The sequence below is a fragment of the Salvelinus namaycush genome, chromosome 18, assembly GCF_016432855.1.
Source record: "Salvelinus namaycush isolate Seneca chromosome 18, SaNama_1.0, whole genome shotgun sequence".
In the NCBI taxonomy this organism is placed as follows: Eukaryota; Metazoa; Chordata; class Actinopteri; order Salmoniformes; family Salmonidae; genus Salvelinus; species Salvelinus namaycush.
In genome coordinates, this window is record NC_052324.1 from 17,126,555 (window position 1) to 17,145,887 (window position 19,333).

The 19,333-nt window shown below is 42.9% G+C and overlaps 1 protein-coding gene across 1 annotated transcript in view; it reads right to left on the reverse strand.

The window, feature by feature from the left end:
- Window positions 1-629: 629 nt before the first annotated feature.
- LOC120062719 (leucine-rich repeat-containing protein 75B-like) overlaps window positions 630-19,333 on the reverse strand; it is a 29,583-nt gene continuing 10,879 nt past the window's right edge. The window contains exons 2-4 of the mRNA XM_039012779.1: window positions 9,607-9,735; window positions 7,458-7,573; window positions 630-1,253 (exon numbers count right to left, since the gene is read on the reverse strand). Of these exons, the coding sequence (XP_038868707.1) occupies window positions 674-1,253; window positions 7,458-7,573; window positions 9,607-9,735 (825 nt within the window). The 3' untranslated portion in view covers window positions 630-673. The remainder of the gene's footprint in view (window positions 1,254-7,457; window positions 7,574-9,606; window positions 9,736-19,333) is intronic.

Sequence of the window (19,333 nt, forward strand, 5' to 3'; positions counted from 1 at the left end):
ACGTAGGTATTCACAAGTGGACATTTCGAAAGGGGGGGAAAAAGCAAAAAGTCTTGACTTAGCAGTTTTGCTGGCGTCACGTGACTGGTCGTCGGCTGTATAGTCTGTTGAACTTGTTTCATAGCCTTTGTTGAGAGATTAACAGAGAACACACAATGTGGAGCTAGGCCCTGCCTGCCAGGGATAGTCTCAGTGACAGTCCTGGTAGAGAACCCGGTTGGGACCTGCTGCTTCCAAACCAACAGCAGCTCATTAGACCACCAGCGTTATGCCGCTCCTCCGTCAAGCCGTCTGATCCGAAGTCCTTGGGATTTGCTCCACAGCTGCAACTTTAAGAGAGCGAGAGAGAGAGCACCTTTTCCTTAATTCGTTCAGCCCCCCTCCAATGAAACCACACCTCGTTCCCAGGAGCACCATCCGCCAACACAGTAAGTCACTAACATAATCGTCAGTTACTGCGGTGGTCTTGTGTGGGTTAACTCATAGATGGTGAGAGATTATTTGGTGGCTGTGTTGGGACAAGGGTCTCTGAATGTGTGGCGCTGAACATCCCTCGTGCCACAATGGGTGACTGGGCTCATGGTGTGAGGGGCAACAGGGGAAAGGTAGGAACTGGGAGCTGTGGGAAGGCCTTTTAAATACAGCAGGGCCAAGCCAGGGGGAGGTCACCTCATCACCTCTCACAGTAGTGTAGGGTGAAGTCCTTCGAAACCTTTCCACCCCCAATACCCCACGGCTCCAGCTCATCTTCATCTTCCTCCTCTTCCTCTGCCTCCTCCTCGTAGTGGCTGGGCTCCTCGATGGAGGTTTCCATGTGGTAGCAGTAGGGCTGACCCTCTGTGTACTCGTAGATGGTGGGCAGGCTGCTCTTCAGGCTGCAGCGGCGTCGTAGGGCCACTAACAGAGGCTGGGGCATGGTGAAAATGTCCAAGTTGTTGCTCAAGTCGATCCAAACCAAGCTGGAGAACTTCTTGGGGTCCTTTAGGATCTCAGTCAGGTCTTTGACTATGGCCAGGGTCAGCCGGTTGCCATTGAGGGCCAGGGTGTTGAGTTTGGGCAGAGACCCCAGGTGGGGTAGCAGGATACGAAGGTTCTCGTCCTGGAGCTCTGTGAAACTGATGTCTACAGCCACCACTGCATCCCCACTGTTCTGGAGGTAGAAGGCCACGTGGCGTACGTCTCGACTGGAGAGAGGGATACCAGACAAGTCGACTCTGTCAGTGGATACCTTTCTCTGCAGGGTTGTCTTGAGACTGTAAAGGGATAAAAAATATATATTGAAAAAAGTTAACTTAAGTAACAGGAATGAGGGATATAGAGGGGCTGAGTACTGAAATCAATTGTATCATCTATATGTGTGACCTAGGAACATGGCCTTCGTGCCATATTGTGTTTCCTGTGTTGTATAAAGGAAGGGGGTTGGGCACGCTTGGAGTGGAAGGCTGACATAGATTCTCCAGCATGAGGATTTAGCAATGTACACTGTGAAGGGCCAAAACATACGAAACAACCTCCTCATTCAGAGAGTGAAAACCATTGCGTTCCTTATTACCAAAAGCCAAAAACATTTACCATCTGATTATATGACACAAAACATTACAGAGCTCATTTATAAAAGAGACCTTGGTCTCAACATGACTCAAAATAAAGGTTAAATAAAAACATTTATTGGCTTAATTCAAAAGTCAAACCATGAAATTGCAATCCTGAATCAATGATTGAAACGAGATGAAACAAAACATGTCTAGACAGACAGAAATGGCATAAATTTGAAATCAACTAAAGTTGCTGGCATAGAAAATGTATTTGATTGCATAAGTTGTGTTGCTTCAGTGGATTTAACTACTTTTCTGTAAATGGCAGGGTTCCATTTGATATGAGACTGAAATGAAACACATTTTCCATGTGACAAAATGTATTCTTATGGCTGGATATCTGTCTCAGTGTATAGCCTCACAGCATGAGAGTATCATAGGCAAATCCTCCTGCCTTTTGAAAGATGACATTTGTGTGATGTTGGAATCCATGGCTGGATTTATATTAAAGGTATTGCACTTTGATGTTGCTTTAACGCTGACTTCCAGGAGTTGGCATATCATATCAGTGACTCATTCTGCGCAATGAGGAAGAGAGACAAGGGCAACAACCACTGATCTACTGCACTGTTCTGCTTCATAAATACACATTACATTTGTATATCATCTGCATACCACCCTATAACAACTTTTCCACATGGCAAATATTCCATACTGTTTGAGGACTTCAGTTCTTAACCAATCCCCATTCTCCAGCCTGTTTGGTAATAATATGTTCCACTAGAGCTGACAGAAGAGCCCTGAGTCTCTGATGTAGTATGGGTTTGAATTACAGCTTCCCCCAGACATTCATCCTTTCTGTCCTCTGAGTAATACTTCTGGACCTGACGGGAATAGAAATCAGCCGTAGAAATGTAATTTCCAAAGGCTCACCTCACATGTAAGTGTTACAGCAGTGCTGTGACACAATGGTGGAAATATGACTCTCTAATATGAGTTTAATAAGTCCTGTCTCTGGAGCCTGCTCTCCCCCTCCCCTCCACTCCTTATTCATTTTGTTCCCTTTACAGATGTAGGATCTTAATTTGATCACTCTTTTGTTGCTGAGAATTTTCCTGCAGGAAATGCAGGAAAAGCAAACTTGTAGTGTATTCAAGGTTTAAAAAGGCTTCTAAAGTTAGTCATTTCCACTTTAAAATGTCAGACTTGATTTGCCCTAATGAAAAATGTATCAGCCCCTACAAAAAATGTCCATTAATTACAATCCACATAATAATTCACATTTCCTGTTGCTGCAGGATTATTGGCTCAAATTAAGATCCTAAATCTGTATATTAATCCTCTCACTGCTTTTAATTTGGCCAAAATCTCATCTTCTCAGGAGCACATAAAAAAAGTCTAATGGCTGAATGTGTGAATGGGGTTATGCCTGCCCATTCCCTGCTCCTCAGACACATACTCACTGTGCTCTGGAAACAAGAAAAGAAACATCTCAGCTCTCTCTCTCTCTCTCTCTCTCTCTCTCTCTCTCTCTCTCTCTCTCTCTCTCTCTCTCTCTCTCTCTCTCTCTCTCTCTCTCTCTCTCTCTCAATTCAATTTAAAGGGCTTTATTGGCATGGGAAACATATGTTTACATTGCCAAAGCAAGTGAGCAAGTGAAATAGATAATAAACAAAAGTGAAATAAACAATAAAAAATAAACATTCATTAATAAAAAATTTAAAACATGAACAGTAAACATTACACTCACAAAAGTTCCAAAATAATAAAGACATTTCAAATGTCGTATGTCTATATACAGTGTTGTAACGATCTGCAAATAGTTAAAATACAAAAGGGAAAATAAATAAACATAAATTTGGGTTGTATTTACAATGGTGTTTGTTTTTCACTGGTTGCCCTTTTCTTGTGGCAACAGGTCACAAATCTTGTTGCTGTGATGTCACACTGTGTTATTTCACCCAACAGATATGGGAGTTAATCAAAACTGGATTTGTTTTTTAATTCTTTGTGGGTTTGTGTAATCTGAGGGAAATATGCATCTCTAATATGGTCATATATTTGGCAGGAGGTCAGGAAGTGCAGCTCAATTTCCAACTCATTTTGTGGGTAGTGTGCACATAGGCTGTCTTCTCCTGAGAGCCAGGTCTGCCTACGGCGGCCTCTCTCAATAGCAAGGCCATGCTCACTGAGTCTGTACATAGTCAAAACTTTCCTTAAGTTTGGGTCAGTCACAGGGGTCAGGTGTTCTGCCACTGTGTACTCTCTGTTTAGGGCCAAATAGCATTCTAGTTTGTGCTGTTTTTTTGTTAATTCTTTCCAATGTGTCAAGTAATTATATTTTTGTTTTCTCATGATTTGGTTGGGTCTACTCTCTCTCTCTCTCTCTCTCTCTCTCTCTCTCTCTCTCTCAATGTCACCCTCTCTCTCTAAAATAACCCTTTTTAGTTCCAGGTAGAACCCTCTTTGGTTCCAGGTAGAACTCTTTTGGGTACCATGTAGAACCCTCTGGGGAAATGGTTCTACATGGAACCCAATAGGGTTCTAACTGGAACCAAAAAGGGTTCTTCAAAGGGTTCTCCTATGGGGACAGCCAAAGAACGCTTTTAGGTTCTAGATAGCACCTTTTTTTCTAAGAGTGTAGAAACAGGATCTTAATTGAGCCCTGCACTCCTTTACGGCCCTTTCAAGGAATTTATATTGTGGTCATTAAATCCAGAGGAATTTATATTGTGGTCATTAAATCCAGAGGAATTTATATTGTGGTCATTAAATCCAGAGGAATTTCTTACAAGGGTCTGAGGGTCACTGTAAATTAGAAGGCTCATTGTGTCCCAATCTGGGTCTGACATTTCCAGGAATCTGAAATCATTCAAACTAGGCTACTTGAGCGTTCATAAATGTAATTGGAACAAATATAAGTGGATAGCAGGATTCAGTCATAAATTATGCAGAATGAACACAAAAATACTGTTTTTAATTACCTAGTCAGGGTAAACTGCTAAATATAGTGACTGTCGAAATGAAGAGCCCCTACAGAGGCAGATGGCCATGAAAAAGTAATACTGCTATGCACTGTAGATGAGAATAATTTCTTCAAGGAGTCCATTTTCTCCCCATATCTCCCCTGAGCTACTGCACAGCTCACATCATTTTGTTTTTGCAAAGTCATTCATGTTTAAAGCATTGCTCTTTAAACAGTAAACATGTCATTCATCTTTTCCCTTCACAACCACAGTAAATCTCAGAGCAGAGGGACAGGAGCAGAATGTTAAGTCGAGTCAGACTGAATAGCCAGGTTACCGCCCCTTATTTCCCCCTCCTCACCCCAGGTGTCTGCTGCACTCCTGCTGGCTGGCTGCAGGTGTGACATTTCAACATGTGACAGACAGACAGAGAGGAAGTGGCCATGCCAGGTTGCCAACTGTCATCATCCTTAGCTGACTCCTGTGTGTACAGGTTCCCTGTGGATTGAGCTGCCGAGCAGCACAGCGGTCTAAGGCACTGCATCTCAGTGCTAGAGGTGTCACTACTGACACCCTGGTTCGATTCCAGGCTGTATCACAACCGGGCGTGATTTGGAGTCCCATAGGGCGGCGCACAATTGGCCCAGTGTCGTCCGAGTTTGGCTGGTGTAGGCCGTCATTGTAAATAAGAATTTGTTCTTAACTGACTTGCCTAGTTAAATAAAGGTAAACATAAATAAATACAAATACAAATGATGATGGTCCTGAGATACTGTATTCTCATTAATCTCATATACAGTAGTATACAAATAATGAGTATGTCTAAACTTATGAAGAGGAATTTGCAAATTAGCCGGGTGATAAAAAATAAATAAAAAATAGAATATGCCATTAAATATGTATAGCAGCTAAATGTATTGTAATGAAACTTCATTGTCGGTGGTTATTATGCATTAGTTTAGCAGTGTGGTATAATCGTGTGCATTGCATAGCATTAGATTTGTGACGGTTAAATGAGCTCCGCTGATAATATCTGGGTTCAATAATATTTGCCCAGAACGAGCAATCCTTTATTTTATGTTTTGCTACAACTCAATTAACTCTGAATACAGGAACCCTTTACAAAGTGCCATTACGTGTTGAATACGGATGGGTGTAGTTTCCTTAGAGCTGAACATAAAAGCGATGGGAGGTGATGACTAATGCTTGTCCTGCTGCCTGCCTCAGACTGTGTCAGATAACAACTTCAACTACAAGTTCAATATGGGAACATGTCCTCACATTACTCACTGTGAGGGAGTCAGTCTCAACCTTAATCAGGGTGACTTCTGAGTTGACCCTTCTATTATTTGATTATTTTATTGTCTCTATGCACAGTCACAGGACTCTACACACTCACAGGACTCTACACAGTCACAGGACTCTACACACTCACAGGACTCTACACACTCACAGGACTCTACACACTCACAGGACTCTACACACTCACAGGACTCTACACACTCACAGGACTCTACACACTCACAGGACTCTACACAGTCACAGGACTCTACACACTCACAGGACTCTACACACTCACAGGACTCTACACACTCACAGGACTCTACACACTCACAGGACTCTACACACTCACAGGACTCTACACACTCACAGGACTCTACACACTCACAGGACTCTACACAGTCACAGGACTCTACACACTCACAGGACTCTACACACTCACAGGACTCTACACACTCACAGGACTCTACACACTCACAGGACTCTACACACTCACAGGACTCTACACACTCACAGGACTCTACACACTCACAGGACTCTACACACTCACAGGACTCTACACACGCACGCACACTGACACTTCAACACACAGATAACATGCACACACATTTATGCTGACTTTACACACACGCTCACACACTCACATAAAATCATAATTTACACTGCTGCTACTCTGTTTATCATATATCCTGATGCCTAGTCACTTTACCCTTATACATATCTACCTCTATCACTCCAGTATCCCTGCACATTGTAAATATGGTATTAGATCTGACCCTGTATATAGATTCTTACTTTCTCAAGTTCTCCTTAAACTTCAAAGTCCGCAGGCACATCAAAGCCTTACGTGAGTTTAAATGTAGTTGTACAGCAAGACAAGGCGAAGTGGGAATCAAGGTATTGTTTCAATTGACCCTTTTGTTACTATCCTTTTGTTACTTCCTTATTATTCTCTGTCTTTCTTCCTGTTACCTCAGACTGAAGCACAATGAGCCTGACTCATCAGATACTGAGTGTTCTCTTCCGCTTATTTTCTATCAGTGATAATTTCCTCTTTAGAAAATGCATTGTTTCCACTGTCTATCCATCTGTAAAAATGTAAAAAATGCAAATACTGGAAACAGCGTAATCATATCCTGCTTATTTTTCATCAACATAATTACTAAAGACTCAGAAACAGAATAACCTGTCAATTCATTTGCAAGCGATTTCCATTTTCATGATTTGGACATCAATGATTACAAAACTGGCTGGTACAAATAATGTGTTTTCATCTAAGGAGCCAATGGATCTTATTCCTATACAACCCCTCTATTTCATCCCATCCAAACTGGCCACGTTTGTAGGCAGGCTACTGTCTGTATGGAGAGTGGCCTGTTCTGAGTCAAAGAGGACTGATGCCATTGCACAAACCATTGCTGTGGTGTCAACAGCACCACACAGAGGAATGATTGACACTTCTGGTTGCCTCTGTGGTCCTGACCTGCTTGGCTAGCCCAGAGGCTGCTGTGTCCCAGCCCTATTGAATGTCAGACAAACCCACTCAAAACCCACTTAGGGTGCTTGTCATAAGTCTGGCTGTGGCATTGGCACCATTTTAGATGGCGGTGTTAGCATTTGGGCAGTTTAGAGAGTTTTATGTGTGAAAGACTGATGGCTAGATGGAGGAGCTTACCAGGCCTGGGACTTCCTCCTGGACATGCTCTGTCTGAGCCACTTAGAATGAGGTGTCAGGTGGTAGATCAGCTGTCTGCAGATCTTATCTGATGACTTGATGGTGTCAGCATCTTTCTGGGGGAAGAAAGGCTCAAAGATTTAAAAAAAAAGTGAAGTGTAACAACAAAATAATACCAGATGCCCTCTTTTTTGCCTAGTTCTAAATATGGTTGTTACTTTTTGAGACCACGTATAAGCAAAATACAGCACATTATATAACAGCTCAACTTTTGAGGTACATTGTACCAGAGCTTTCTTGATTGAAGTACAACTTTAGATCGTAGAAGGACATTTCCAGCTCAGTGTTCCTTTCGTTTTAAGTAGTTGTCAATCTCTGCCATTCAAAACCGTTCATAAGAACAGGAAAGAGGTTCTGTTATTGTGTCTTACTTTGAGACTGTTGCCTTGAGCTGTTCCTGATCAAAACAATTTAGGTGCCTTGCTGGAGTAAATTTAATCAGAGCTGGTGTGCAACAGTGTTGAAAACAGGAGTCATGTTGAGGAAATAAAGAGGCCAGATTAAATACAAAATCTAGTGAACACTTTTTTCTTGTTATTTCTATCCGTTGTCTGTTTATTGAGTTTCTTTTATTTTTACAGGGGCAGTGCACATTAATCAACATTATGTAAAGTCTGTTACTTTTTGCATCCACATCCCATTTCAACTCAATGTGTAACTGTCGCAAAACTGAAAAATTATCATGTAATTGTTTTAGCAATCTTTCTATGCAAACAACATCCAGCTCCTCTGTATGTGTCACACTGATCGGTTTCACTTGTCTTTGTGATTGTATCTACCCCCCTCCAGGTGTTGCCCATCTTCCCCATTATCCCCTGTGTATTTATACCTGTGTTCTCTGTTTGTCTGTTGCCAGTTCGTTTTGTTTGTGAAACCTACCAGCGTTTGTTTCCCTGCTCCTGCCTGTTTCTTGCTCCTGTTTTCTAGTCCTTCCCGGTTTTGACTGTTCTGCCTGCCCTGAGCCTGAGCCTGCCTGCCGTTCTGGACCCTTTACACCCTTTCTGGATTATTGAACCCTGCCTGTCTTGACCTGTTGTTTGCCTGCCCCTGTGGTTGTAATAAACTCTTGTTACGTCTGCATCTGGGTCTAACCTAAACATGATAGTATGGTAATAATACACTGGTGAGAAGAGGGCAGTGGGAAGGTAGGCCTCTAAATGGCAGATAATCCAAAAAAGAAGATGAGTAGGCGGCCAGTATGTTGTAATAAACTTTAGTGAACTATTAACAGAAAATATTTACAAAATCATACATATAGGAATTGTTAATAGTTCACTAAAGTTTATTGCAACGTACTGGCCGCCTATTCGTCTTCTTTCCTGGAAATAATACACTGACAATATTATAGCATTAAGGTTGCAAAGGGAGGGTACATTACTGGAAACCTCCGAAGTATACCAGTAAACTACCAGAATTTCGGTAACTTTCAAGATTTATTTTGAATTTTAGAAGATTACATCTAGTGGCCTTTTTGGGTACTTCAGAATATGACAGGTGTCTGTAATTATCTCTGAACCCTCTATGTGGCCTTATCACAAATAAAACAATTTAAATAAAACAATTATATAATGACAAAGCTGTAAAACATTATCCTAAATATAAACCACCAATTTAGTGAATACCATTGGTGTTTAATATGAGGGTTTCAGAATGAATCCTTTATACAGTATATTTTTTCTCCACACTTATAATATATTTTCTCTTGAACCATATGGTCTATCTACTAGAAACTCATGGACAATATGGACACAGATATAAAAAATTAAAACTATATATGAGTTATCCAAGGATAAATTACAAAAGTTTCTATAGATTGCCCAATATTTTCTGGTAATTACCAACATTACAGAAGATTCCGGTAACTTTGGTAAATTAGCGGTAGCTTTGCAACCCTATATAGCACCAATCATTATAAAGCCAAACCATTTGCATGGCAAATGTGGAAGACTTTCCTCATTAGTGATTGTATTGGAACAGCATATCATTCTATTCATGATGATAATTATTCTGTCGACATCTTGATTTCTGGAAGTTTGATTCCAAGCTAAGCAGACAATATACCTTGAGATAAGTGTTTTGGAGATCTTACCTTCTTGGGACACTGCATCTCGCGAGCCAGGCTTAGCAGCAGCTCATGGGAGATGGGATCCACCAGGTTGAGAAAAGCAGCATTCTTATATAAGATGTCATTTAGGGATGTTCCTTCCAAGCCCAGATCCTGCCAAATCAGACAAGAGACAGTATTACTCAAAGTGCCTTAAGGTCACATTTTTTACTCTTTGTACTATTTGAAAACAATGAATTGTGTAACACGAGCAGCATTATCACAGACACACCTGACTGATGATATATTATGAAATGATGATGAAATTGACAAATCTGTTTTAAGTGCAGGACTAGCTGGATATATACGGTATACAGAGGATGTTCCAGCAACAATAATGTAATGCTACTGTAGATGAGACACAGATAGAAAACTGTATTAATTTAAGGGGTGAAGGCTTTCATCTGAAAAGAGCTATACCTGAATACTGTAATGTGCTTAATGTGCCTTGCACCAGGCAGAAGCATTACTTTTAGGATATTCACCTACACCTCTGTGATTTAAAGTTTCAGAGAGCTTTAGCATGCCACAGCATTGCACAGTCAGCATCTCTAACTTTAGTACTATGGTGTCCTTCTGATGAATCCTGCAGTATATGAGAGTTCAATAAACATTATATGATGGATGAGCATTTGGTTCTTATTTTGATGTTTAATGTAGCATTCTGTTTAGGTCTGCCATTGCGCAATACATTCTAAACATTAGACTAAAAACAACTAATCTATGAATGGCGCAGACACATTTGTGAGGGCAGACACACACAAAAGAGTTGCTACAGTACATGACGGGTAGAGAGAATGTTTTTAAGGTGAGAATGATGTCTGTAACAAACTACAGATCAGAGCCAACTGAAATAAATTATTTGCATACACCTTTTAAGCCGCAAATGAAGAAGTAAGTAAGGAGCGTAGATAGGGAACTGAAAATGAAAGATTTTCACAGGCTGCATAGAATAGCTGTTCCTGAGTCCTCTACAAAGGCCTTATTAGGCTGTGTATGTGAGGGGTAGAGATTGGACGTGCACATAGAGAGAGCTGAGAAATGAAAGACATGGAGGATGGGAACACACACACACACACACACACACACACACACACACACACACACACACACACACACACACACACACACACACACACACACACACACACACACACACACACACACACACACAACAAAAAGTATTGATTGCAATGGACAGTTTGGGTGGGAGGCTAGCAGCAACCATTATTGACTTCCCTTTTAACAAGGGCACCAGTTAACACAAACAAGACAACAAATGGGTGGGAAGTTCCTTCTCTTTTTTCGAGAGCAAAGGTCTAAAAATACTTCCTTTCTGTGTTGTTTGTGCTTGTGGCCCACATCTGATCATCTCAGAGCCAGACATTGAAACAGGATCAATACAGATAAAACCGCACCACGTCTGAAGCAACCAGGAGTCCTTTTTAATGGGATATTGTGAAGAATAGACTTTACTACCTTACTGCAGACGCAACATTACAAACTCAGTTGCCTATATAGGTACATTTTCATTATTCAGTTGTTACAGTAACTCTAACCAAACCATAGCATGTCTACTAACTATACAGTGGATGATGGATCACCTCTTTTAATTGAGTTACAAACCAAAATATAATTGAGACACGTGCCGATTTGCAATAGCCTGAATGCTGATAACGTGAGTCTTATTCAATTAAACCAGAACTAATTTAAAAGAGGGTCCCCTGTGATGTGGCTGTCATGCAGCTTTGGCACTCTGGGTTATCTCCTTGCCTTGATTAAAGAGATTCTACAATCTCCTCTGTCAAGTCTTCAGCATAATTAACTACAGATTGGACAACCTCTGAAAGAGAGAGGAGCTTACGATTGAGCTAACAAACAGGACTATCAGATGTACTGTTATAGCGCATTAATAGTCATGTTATCATACTGCTGGTATTCTTATAGAAATGACTCATTTTCAGCTGATAACATGCTTTGAAATCCTGATCCGTCCCTAGAAACATGATGCATAGATAGTGAATAAATAGAGCCAAATCCAAACTTGACAGAATGGATTATGCTTGGGAATTTTCAAGACATCTTGCATTCCTGTGTTTTAGTGTGATACTAACCATGACTAAGCATGTTGTGTAGCAATCAGTGAACTACTTGTAGTTCAACTAGTAATTTAACTACATTTTGCAGCAGCTTGGTGGTACTGGAACTTACTTCAAATCAAATCAAAGTTTATTTGTCACGTGCGCCGAATACAACAGGTGTAGACTTTACAGTGAAATGTTTACTTACAGGCTCTAACCATTAGTGCAAAAAAGGTATTAGGTGAACAATAGGTAAGTAAAGAAATAAAACAACAGTAAAAAGACAGGCTATATACAGTAGCGAGGCTATAAAAGTAGTGAGGCTACATATAGACACCGGATAGTCAGGCTGATTGAGGTAGTATGTACATGTAGATATAGTTAACGTGACTATGCATATATGATGAACAGAGAGTCGCAGTAGTGTAAAAGAGGGGTTGGTGGGTGGTGGGTGGCGGGTGGCGGGTGCCGGGACACAATGCAGATAGCCCGGTTAGCCAACGTGCAGGAGCACTGGTTGGTCAGCCCAATTGAGGTAGTATGTACATGAATGTATAGTTAAAGTGACTATGCATATATGATAAAACAGAGAGTAGCAGCAGCGTAAAAAGAGTGGTTGTGGGGGGGGGGGCACACAATGCAAATAGTCTGGGTAGCCATTTGATTACCTGTTCAGGAGTCTTATGGCTTGGGGGTAAAAACTGTTAAGAAGCCTTTTTGTCCTAGACTTGGCACTCCGGTACCGCTTGCCATGCGGTAGTAGAGAGAACAGTCTATGACTGGGGTGGCTGGGGTCTTTGACAATTTTTAGGGCCTTCCTCTGACAACGCCTGGTGTAGAGGTCCTGGATGGCAGGCAGCTTAGCCGCAGTGATGTACTGGGCCGTACGCACTACACTCTGTAGTGCCTTGTGGTCAGATGCAGAGCAATTGCCGTACCAGGCAGTGATGCAACCAGTCAGGATGCTCTCGATGTTGCAGCTGTAGAACCTTTTGAGGATCTCAGGACCCATGCCAAATATTTTTAGTTTCCTGAGGGGGAATAGGTTTTGTCCTGCCCTCTTCACGACTGTCTTGGTGTGTTTGGACCTTTCTAGTTTGTTGTTGATGTGGACACCAAGGAACTTGAAGCTCTCGACCTGCTCCACTACAGCCTCGTCGATGAGAATGGGGGCGTGCTCGGTACTCCTTTTCTTGTAGTCCATAATCATCTCCTTATTCACGTGGAGGAATAGGTTGCTATTCTGGCACCACCCGGCCAGGTCTCTGACCTCCTCCCTATAGGCTGTCTCATCGTTGTTGGTGATCAGGCCTACCACTGATGTGTCGTCTGCAAACTTAATGATGGTGTTGGAGTCGTGCCTGGCCATGCAGTCGTGGGTGAACAGGGAGTACAGGAGGGGACTGAGCACGCACCCCTGGGGGGCTCCAGTGTTGAGGATCAGAGTGGCAGATGTGTTGCTACCTGCCCTCACCACCTGGGGGTGGCCCGTCAGAAAGTCCAGGATCCAGTTGCAGAGGGAGGTGTTTAGTCCCAGGATCCTTAGCTTAGTGATGAGCTTTGAGCGTACTATGGTGCTGAACGCTGAGCTGTAGTCAATGAATTGCATTCTCACATAAGTGTTCCTTTTGTCAAGGTGGGAAAGGGCAGAGTGGAGTGCAATAGAGATAGCATCATCTGTGGATCTGTTTGGGCGGTTTGCAAATTGGAGTGGGGTCTAGGGTTTCTGGGATAATGGTGTTGATGTGAGCCATTACCAACCTTTCAAAGCACTTCATGGCTACGGACATGAGTGCTACGGGTCTGTAGTCATTTAGGCAGGTTGCCTGTGTGTTCTTGGGCACAGGGACTATGGTGGTCTGCTTGAAACATGTTGGTATTACAGACTCACTTAGGGACATGTTGAACATTTCAGTGAAGACACCTGCCAGTTGGTCAGCACATGCCCGGAGCACACGTCCTGGTAATCCGTCTAGCCCTGCAGCCTTGTGTATGTTAACCTGTTTAAAGGTCTTACTCACGTCGGCTATGGAGAGCGTGATCACACAGTCGTCCGGAACAGCTAATGCTCTCATGCATGCCTCAGTGTTACTTGCCTCGAAGCAAGCATAGAAGTGATTTAGCTCATCTGGTAGGCTCGTGTCACTGGGCAGCTCGCGGCTGTGCTTCCCTTTATAGTCTGTAATAGCTTGCAAGCCCTGCCACATAAGACGAGCGTCGGAGCCGGTGTAGTATGATTCAATCTTAGCCCTGTATTGACGCTTTGCTTGTTTGATGGTTCGTCGCAGGGCATAGCAGGATTTCTTGTAAGCTTCCGGGTTAGAGTCCTGCACCTTGAAAGCGGCAGCTCTACCCTTTAGCTCAGTGCGATTGTTGCCTGTAATCCATGGCTTCTGGTTGGGGTATGTACGTACAGTCATGGTTGGGACGACGTCCTCGATGCACTTATTGATAATGCCAGTGACTGATGTGGTGTACTCCTCAATGCCATCGGAAGAATCCCGGAACATGTTCCAGTCTGTGATAGCAAAACAGTCCTGTAGTTTAGCATCTGCTTCATCAGACCACTTTTTTATAGACCGAGTCACTGGTGCTTCCTACTTGAATCTTTGCTTGTAAGCAGGGATCAGGAGGATAGAGTTGTGGTCGGATTTACCAAATGGAGGGCGAGGGAGAGCTTTGTACGCGTCTCTGTGTGTGGAGTACAGGTGATCTAGAATTGTTTTCCCTCTGGTTGCACATTGAACATGTTGATAGAAATTTGGTAGAACTGATTTAAGTTTCCCTGCATTAAAGTCTCTGGCCACTAGGAGCGCCGCCTCTGGGTGAGTGGTTTCCTGTTTGCTTATTTCCTAATACAGGTGACTGAGTGTGGTCTTGGTGCCAGCATCTGACTGTGGTGGTAAATAAAGTAGTCAGCTTCTTATGCCACACCTGTCATGTGAATGGATTATCTCGGCAAAGGAGAAATGCTCACTAACAAATTTGCGCCCAACATTTTTGAGAAATTAGCTTTTTGTGCATGTGGAATATTTCTGGGATCTTTTATTTCAGCTCATGAAACATTGGGAAACACTTTACATGTTTTGTTTATATTTTTGTTCAGTATAGACATTTTTGCACATTGATTGAAACTTAAATACAGAAATATTTAATTTACATAAGTATTCACACACCTAGGGCTGTGGCGCTCATGAAATATTCCAGCCTGAGATTGTCAAGCAAATAAACCAAATCAAATCAAATTTCAAATCAAATTTTATTGGTCACATACACATGGTTTGCAGATGTTAATGCGAGTGTAGCGAAATGCTTGTGCTTCTAGTTCTGACCATGCAGTAATATCTAACAAGTAATCTAACAATTTCACAACAACTACCTTTTACACACAAGTGTAAAGGAATGAATAAGAATATGTACATATAAATATATATATGAGCGATGGCCGAACGTCATAGGCAAGATGCAGTAGATGGTATAGAGCACAGTATATACATATGAGATGAGTAATGTAGGGTAGGTAAACATTATATAAAGTGGCATTGTTTAAAGTGACTGGTAATTCATTTATTACATACAATTTTTTATTATTAAAGTGGCTAGAGATTTGAGTCAGTATGTTGGCAGCAGCCACTCAATGTTAGTGATGGCTGTTTAACAGTCTGATGGCCTTGAGATAGAAGCTGTTTTTCAGTCTCTCGGTCCCAGCTTTGATGCACCTGTACTGACCTCGCCTTCTGGATGATAGCGGGGTGAACAGCCAGTGGCTTGGGTGGTTGTTGTCCTTGATGATATTTTTGGCCTTCCTTTGACATCGAGTGGTGTAGGTGTCCTGGAGGGCAGGTGCCCCCGGTGATGCGTTGTGCAGACCTCACTACCCTCTGGAGAGCCTTACGGTTGTGGGCGGAGCAGTTGCCGTACCAGGCGGTGATACAGCCCGACAGGATGCTCTTGATTGTGCACCTGTAAAAGTTTGTGAGTGTTTTTGGTGACAAGCCACATTTCTTCAGCCTCCTGAGGTTGAAGAGGCAGTGTTGCACCACGATGTCTGTGTGGGTGGACCATTTCAGTTTGTCCGTGATGTGTACGCCGAGGAACTTAATACTTTCCACCTTCTCCACTACTGTCCCGTCGATGTGGATAGTGGGGTGCTCCCTCTGCTGTTTCCTGAAGTCCATGATAATCTCCTTTGTTTTGTTGACGTTGAGTGTGAGGTTATTTTCCTGACACCACACTCCGAGGGCCCTCACCTCCTCCATGAAGGCCGTCTCGTCGTTATTGGTAATCAAGCCTACTACTGTAGTGTCGTCTGCAAACTTGATGATTGAGTTGGAGGCATGCATGGCCACGCAGTCATAGGTAACAGGGAGTACAGGAGAGGGCTGAGAACGCACCCTTGTGGGGCCCCAGTGTTGAGGATCAGCGGGGTGCAGATCTTGTTTCCTACCCTCACCACCTGGGGGCGGCCCGTCAGAAAGTCCAGGACCCAGTTGCACAGGGCGGGGTCAAAGCCCAGGTTCTCGAGCTTGATGACAAGTTTGGAGGGTATTATGGTGTTAAATGCTGAGCTGTAGTCGATGAACAGCATTCTTACATAGGTATTCCTCTTGTCCAGATGGGTTAGGGCAGTGTGCAGTGTTATTGCGATTGCGTCGTCTGTGGACCTATTGGGGCAGTAAGCAAATTGGAGTGGGTCTAGGGTGTCAGGCAGGGTGGAGGTGATTTGATCCTTGACTAGTCTCTCAAAGCACTTCATGATGACGGAAGTGAGTGCTACGGGGCGATAGTCGTTTAGCTCAGTAACCTTAGCTTTCTTGGGAACAGGAACAATGGTGGCCATCTTGAAGCATGTGGGAACAGCAGACTGGGATAGGGATTGATTGAATATGTCCGTAAACACACCAGCCAGCTGGTCTGAGCATACTCTGAGGACGCGGCTAGGGATGCCATCTGGGCCGACAGCCTTGCGAGGGTTAACACGTTTAAATGTTTTACTCACATTGGCTGTGGTGAAGGAGAGCTCGCAGGTTTTGGTAGCGGGCTGTGTCGGTGGCACTGTATTGTCCTCAAAGCGAGCAAAGAAGTTGTTTAGTTTGTCTGGGAGCAAGACATCAGGGTCCGCGACGAGGCTGGTTTTCTTTTTGTAGTTCGAGATTGACTGTAGACCCTGCCACATACCTCTCGTGTCTGAGCCGTTGAATTGCGACTCTACTTTGTCTCTATACTGACGCTTAGTTTGTTTGATTGCCATTTCGGAGGGAATAGCTACACTGTTTGTATTCGGTCATGTTCCGGTCACCTTGCCCTGATTAAAAGTGGTTTGCGCTTTCAGTTTTGTGCGACTGCTGCCATCAATCCACGGTTTCTGGTTGGGGAAGGTTTTAATTGTCGCCGTGGGTACAACATCACCGATGTACTTGCTAATAAACTCGCTCACCGAATCAGCGTATACATCAATGTTTTTGTTCAACTCTATCCGGAACATATCCCAGTCCACGTGATCGAAGCAATCTTGAAGCGTGGAATCAGATTGGTCGGTGATGTTCAACGATTGACCAGTGTTGAACAGACCTGAGCACGGGCATTTCCTGTTTTAGTTTCTGTTTATAGGCTGGGAGCAACAAAATGGAGTCATGATCAGATTTGCCAAAAGGAGGGCGAGGGAGGGCTTTGTATGCTTCGCGGAAGTTAGAGTAACAATGATCCAGAATTTTTCCAGCCCGGGTCGCGCATTCAACATGCTGATAAAATTTAGGGAGCCTTGTTTTCAGATTAGCCTTGTTAAAATCCTCAGCTACAATAAATGCAGCCTCAGGATATGTGGTTTCCAGTTTACATAGAGTCCAATGAAGTTCTTTCAGGGCCGTCGAGGTGTCTGCTTGGGGGGGATGTACATGACTGTGATTATAATCGAAAAGAGTTCTCTTGGTAGATAATGCGGTCGGCATTTGATTGTAAGGAATTCTAGGTCAGGTGAACAAAAGGACTTGATTTCCTGTATGTTGTTATGATCACACCACGACTCGTTAATTATAAGGCATACACCCCCGCCCTTCTTCTTACCAGAGAGATGTTTGTTTCTGTCAACGCGATACGTGAAGAAACCAGGTGGCTGTACCAACTCTGATAACGTATCCCGTATAAGCCATGTTTCCGTGAAACAGAGAATGTTACAATCTCCGATGTCTCTCTGGAAGGCAACCCTTGCTCGGATTTCGTCTACCTTGTTCTCAAGAGACTGGACATTGGCTAGTAGTATACTCGGGAGCGGTGGGCGATGTGCCCGTCTACGGAGCCTGACCAGAAGACCACCCCGTCTGTCCCTTCTGCGGCGCCGTTGCTTTGGGTCGCCTGCTGGGATCCAATCCATTGTCCTGGGAGGTGGACCAAACAGAGGATCCGCTTCGGGAAAGTCGTATTCCTGGTCATAATGTTGGTAAGTTGCTCTTATATCCAATAGTTCCTCCAAGCTGTATGTAATAAGACGTAATATTTCCTGGGGTAACAGTGTAAGAAATAATACATAAAAAAACAAAATACTGCATAGTTTCCTAAGAACGCGAAGCGAGGCGGCCATCTCTGTCTGCGCCAGTCACGGTAACTGACCATTAATTAATATAAACACACTTAGCATCTCCTGGTTTCCAGACCTTTGGAACATCTACATTTAAAAAGTCTAATAAAGCCATGTAAAATAGCTTACACCATCACAATAAATTAATTATTTATTTTAGACAGGTCTAAAGAAGCATGATATGAAGAAAATTTAGTCTATTTCAGAAGAACAGAAAAGCTTACTCTGAGTTATGTTATGTCCTTATGTTAGGCCCTGATCTGGCTATGCCATATGGCTGTGTGCTACACTAGTTCATTTAGCAGACAAGATTTGCTTAGAACTCCATGACAGTATGCTATATTATTTTATAGTATGAAGAATACAATTGAACATAGCTCAATAAAATAAAAAGGATATTTTCTCCAAACAATTTGAGGGAGTGCACACATGCGGCTATTCTGTGTTGAGCGGTTAACAAAGTAACAGGTACTCCGATATGCTTAATTTAGTTATTTATGTAACTTTAGTTGTGATAAAAATGTTGGGAGATATGTTTTGATATTTAATACATTCTAAGGCTGCACAATGCAACTCTAATGATGATTTGAAAAAAGTTGCATGAAAGGCATTAGCTCTGCTTAGTTTTTTGCACAGGCTGTACACACTTCATCAGACTCTCATTCACAATTTGACAAGCACTTGATAATGCCTCTAATTTCCCGGCTGCATCCCCTTTGTGTGTCCATAATGCCCCCTAAAAAAATCCATGCCTTTTGCAGCCAGTGGCCATTGTGCCTTTAGGCTGAATGTAATAATTATAATTCCCTTATCCCGGCTCGGTGCCGAAGCACCTCTCACTGATATGGCTCTCCGTCACGTGATCGGGTCTTTCTCACAGGCTACAAGTGAAGAAAGACATATCGGGGACGCAATTGTGCGCGTCCTTATCCAATTCCGAGGCGCATATTGAAGATACTGTCAACATTTACATTTCGTCAGCCAACAAGATGAGTAAGCAACAGCAAAAGCACTAGCCTATGTCAATCTACTATCCCCCATAGTACAAAAGTTGACC